The sequence below is a fragment of the Notothenia rossii genome (assembly GCF_949606895.1).
Source record: "Notothenia rossii genome assembly, chromosome: 11".
Taxonomy (NCBI): domain Eukaryota; kingdom Metazoa; phylum Chordata; class Actinopteri; order Perciformes; family Nototheniidae; genus Notothenia; species Notothenia rossii.
In genome coordinates, this window is record NC_136910.1 from 12,127,187 (window position 1) to 12,130,226 (window position 3,040).

The following is a 3,040-nucleotide window of genomic DNA, read 5'->3' on the forward strand; positions in this document are numbered from 1 at the left end:
TTCTACATTACTTTACTTTTACCTATATGTATCTATTTATTTAGTTAGTTATTTAATTTACTAGCTAGGACCGGGAGGGGGGGAAAGGGAACAAAATATATATATTGACTTTATAAATGTAAACTCATTGTGCCTGACTCAATAAAAAAAAATATTAAAAAGAAAACATGTTAATCATTCTTATAAGTCGTTTTTTTAATATTTATTTTTGGACTGACTTAAGAACATCTTGGTTGTTGCACTTTCAATATTTATTTTACTAATCAACCAATTACAATCCTGTTGTAAAGACATATGTTTTGGTATGTTTTTAATTTCTTAGACCTGTATCCAACCCTGCTTGTAAAAAAGTACTGTTGCCTCCTCTTAGAAAACATGTTAATCATTCTTAGTCATGCATTAGTGTTATATATTGACCAAAAGAAAAACTGGTCAAATTGTAAAAGCAGACTATTTTAACATTTGTGGTCTACTAGAGCTCTTCATTGATACCTTTGTTACTATTAACAAAGGAAAATAAAAGGACACAAAATCAGTGTACACGCTTTAAATTTGAAAAAGAGTAAAACAAAAAGAAACAACAACTTTAGAAACACATTCTCTTTATTATGCAAATACCAGAACACACACTACATGACAGTAGCTTATTATTTCTCAGAGGGCATGCTGTGAGTGGAGATGCTGATAATAGTTTATCCGTTGCACATATCCGTGCTGCAGCAGGAGGAAGAGGATATACCCGGACGATTCAACATCATGCAGTCAGTTGCTGACAAGCAGCCCTGCAAGAAGTTTGGATCTGTGAAGACATGGGAAAAGACAGGATTTAGAATTAGGGGTAATGTGTCTTTTTGTTTTAATAATATAATTATTGGTGGCATAGAAAAGTTCTTACTGGATCCAACAATATTGATCACTTTGGCACAAACCCAGATTCTACCTAAGCAGCTATCCTGAGAGCTTCCACACTTCTGCAGACCTCCACAGTGACACCTCAATGCTTCACCTGCAAGACGAAACACATATTCAACATGCTAATCAAACTCAATCACTGCAATTCCATTTGAATTTGTGATACAATAGACTTCAGGTTTGCAGGTTAACTCACTCTGGCTGACAGCCAACAGAACAAAAAGAGCAACAATCACAGTCTTCATGTTTTCACGATTTATCTGGTTTCTGTTTAAAAAAAAAAGAAGTGTTAGAACGTGTTATAACAAAAATATCAGAGCACAATTACACAAACACAAAGATATCTCACCTGATGAATTTCCCTTCTGTGGTGTCGGTTCCCTGCTTTCCTTTATAGACACTCCAGTTGCGTAATTGTTGCATTACATAGGATGTGGTGTAAGTTACACACACTTACACACAGACTTACAGGAAATGCAGTGTTCAGCACAATACATCCCTAAAAAAATACATAGCATGAAACCACAGAAAGTGGAAATATTAGGACAACTGATAATAAAATGTTCCCTAGTATTGTCAACTTTGTGTAATAAGTTAGTGATGTGATTTTATTAAACCGGTCTGAGCAATAAAGCTGCTGAGTGTGATTTGAAAGTACAGTATATGAAATAAAGAGATGTTTCCACCTGATTTGTCTCTGAACTTGACAGTAAAATACACAGTATCAGCACTAAACTGTTCCTGATCAAATCAAATGTTGTAATCATCATCAACATGTCCTCATGTGCTTGTTCTCTAATGGAGTTGTTGACATGACCTGTTGAAATTCAGCCAATGGACATGAAACACACAGAATAAACATGGATCATTAAAGAGTTTACTTCTGAGTTTCTTGTTCGAGCATATTCCCTCTCACCAAACACATGAACGATACTGTACGTTCTTATATAATCGGATGAGAGTCAAGACGGATCAGCTAAAACAAGAGATAAACCAGCGTTCACTGAACACTAATGAGAGAAACAACAGCTGCCCTGTCCTTTTTTTTTATTTTTTAAAAGCCAACTGGTGACTTTCTGTGTTTTTCTTACATGATATTTGAGTTAACTTGTGGACATTTTCTTCTAAGTAAATGGATAAATGTATTGTTTACCTTAAATATCTTCAGATATAAATCTTAAAACATCTACATGTAAATGATTAGTTCAATTTAAGTTTGATGACAATAATTACTATTAAATCACGTGTCTTGGAGGTGTTGCTGATTATTTTATTTGAGATTTTAGGGGGTTCCAAAATGTTAATTAAAACGTGTTTTACTCAGTTTTGTTAAGAAGTATAAATACTTGTGTTTAACGATAAGTATCGACGAGCTGTTGTCAATATACATGGTGTATTTATAAACCACAACTATGTGATTTTTTCTCGGGTAATAATTCATAAACAACACACTATATGAATCTCCTATGATGACAAATAAATGTATGCAATAATACTGTGGAACATAGAAACATGGACAACAACCTGCAGAAAACAAAACCTTGATGAATGAAGAAACAGGTCAGTACTTCCTGATATCTGTCTCTCAAATAACAGGAAGTGCCCAAATTCCTTTTCAAAATAAAGTTTAGAGCATTGCCTCAATGAAAAAAACATTTAAAATCCTGTCAAGTTTATCTAAAGCTTTGACACAAATATGTAATATACCTAGAATATATTTAAGCTATATATTTTAAAGAGAAGTTTAAATACATTTCTGCATACTTTATTTTGTCAGCCAAGGAAAAGTCATTCAGAAGTACAACAATCCTGAACACTCTGAATATTGAGTTGTTTTTCTCAGGAAGTATTCATATTCTGTCAATTAAAGGTGGGGTAGGTAAGTTTGAGAAACCGGCTCGAGATACACTTTTTGTTATATTCCATGGAATGCTCTTAACATCCCGATAGCAACGAATATCTTAAGTGCTTTGACAAAAAATCCATAAAAAACCCTACCTGCCTGTCAGCCTTCCATCTCGTGCACAAACTTATCTCGTGCCCTCATTGGTCATGTGCGCGTTCGTGTGTGTTGGAGGAGGGGCTCTGTAAGGAAGTGGCAGATTTTTTCCGGCTGTGTATTTTCAAA

At 34.3% G+C, this 3,040-nt stretch overlaps 1 protein-coding gene across 1 annotated transcript; it reads right to left on the reverse strand.

The window, feature by feature from the left end:
- Nucleotides 1-585: 585 nt before the first annotated feature.
- LOC307025877 (uncharacterized protein) lies at nucleotides 586-1,350 on the reverse strand. Its single transcript, XM_079660836.1, has 4 exons — nucleotides 1,262-1,350; nucleotides 1,109-1,179; nucleotides 896-1,006; nucleotides 586-799 (listed from the first exon to the last, which is right to left on the reverse strand). Exons 1-4 carry the CDS (start codon nucleotides 1,333-1,335, stop codon nucleotides 693-695), a joined length of 363 nt encoding a protein of 120 aa, XP_079516962.1. The 5' UTR covers nucleotides 1,336-1,350; the 3' UTR covers nucleotides 586-692.
- Nucleotides 1,351-3,040: the final 1,690 nt, after the last annotated feature.